Here is a 1265-nt window from a genome sequence, read left to right as displayed (position 1 = left end):
CCTGACATCACCTGGTCCCCGGATGTCAGCAGGTTCTGGGGGCACTATTTGGTGGGGCTGTGAGTTACGGAGGGGAGTGGCCCTGGCCCGGGCCCTGAGCGCTCTCCTCCCTCAGAGGGAAATCCTGCCGGACCATCACATTCGAGCAGTTCAAGGAGGCGCTTGAAGAGCTCTCCAAGAAGAGATTCAAAGACAAGAGCAGCGAGGAGGCCGTCCGCGAGGTGCACAGGCTCATCGAGGGCAAGGCCCCCATCATCTCAGGGGTGACGGTGAGCATGGCTAGCAGGGTGTCCCTGGAGGGCAGCAGCCCGTGAGGTCTGGGGTGGGACAGCGGACGTGTTACTCCCTGGGGGTGTGCTGACCCAGCTGCCGACGACCTCACGCGCTCACTTGGCCCCTTGCGCTCACACGGGCGTGCCCCATTCTCTCCCTCTACAGAAGGCCATCTCGTCGCCCACTGTATCCCGGCTCACGGACACGACCAAGTTCACGGGCTCCCACAAGGAACGCTTCGACCCATCAGGCAAGGGCAAGGGCAAGGCGGGCCGTGTGGACCTGGTGGATGAGTCGGGCTACGTACCGGGCTATAAGCACGCGGGCACCTATGACCAGAAGGTGCAGGGTGGCAAGTAGCCAGCCCAGGAGCAGCCCTTCCCGCGGGGGCCCGCGCCACCTCACACTTCATTACATTCCCTTGCTCCCTGGGGCAGAACTCAAGACTGGGGCCCCGGGGGGCCGCAGGGGTGGCAGTCAGGCCTCCCCCTGCCTGGGGCCTGGCATGCTTCTCTCTGACCCCCAGGTGGGGCCCCGAAATCACTGACCGTTTCTAACACGCCTGCCTCGTCCAGTGCTGGCCGACAACAAATGGCCTTTTTCAGAGCGTCTCCTGGGACCAGACCACACTAGCTACCTGACTTACAGGTGAAAAGGCCATTTTAAAGGGGCCGGTGAGCCACAAGGGGTGAGTGGGACAGACCCTGTCAGAAGGTGGCCACCTGCTGAACTGCAAACCCCTCCCTGGAACCTCGAGGGCAGCACTAGCTAACGCACTAACCAGCAGCACCAAGAAGACAGAAGTGAGCTGCTAACAGGACATCATGAAGGTGTGGGGAGGTGGGACAGGTGCTTGCATGTGCACACTCACACATACCCACATGTGTGTGCCTGCAATACGCACATGCTCGCGCACACACACACACACACACACACACACACGTCGTGGAGCCGGAGGAAGGTGAGCCAGTGGAAGGGGCTCCTCAGTGGAC

The 1265-nt window shown here is 62.0% G+C and overlaps 1 protein-coding gene across 1 annotated transcript; it reads left to right on the top strand.

Moving 5' to 3' along the window:
• Positions 1-99: 99 nt before the first annotated feature.
• LOC121026560 (tubulin polymerization-promoting protein) lies at positions 100-1216 on the top strand (the record flags this gene model as incomplete). Its single annotated transcript, XM_040469372.1, has 2 exons — positions 100-269; positions 439-1216. Coding segments are annotated over 2 exons (365 nt in total), but the record flags the coding sequence as incomplete, so codon positions are not given.
• Positions 1217-1265: the final 49 nt, after the last annotated feature.

This window comes from Herpailurus yagouaroundi, unplaced genomic scaffold (genome assembly GCF_014898765.1).
Source record: "Herpailurus yagouaroundi ecotype Mexico unplaced genomic scaffold, PumYag 134857, whole genome shotgun sequence".
In the NCBI taxonomy this organism is placed as follows: domain Eukaryota; kingdom Metazoa; phylum Chordata; class Mammalia; order Carnivora; family Felidae; genus Herpailurus; species Herpailurus yagouaroundi.
This window is presented reverse-complemented; position numbering and strand designations above follow the sequence as displayed.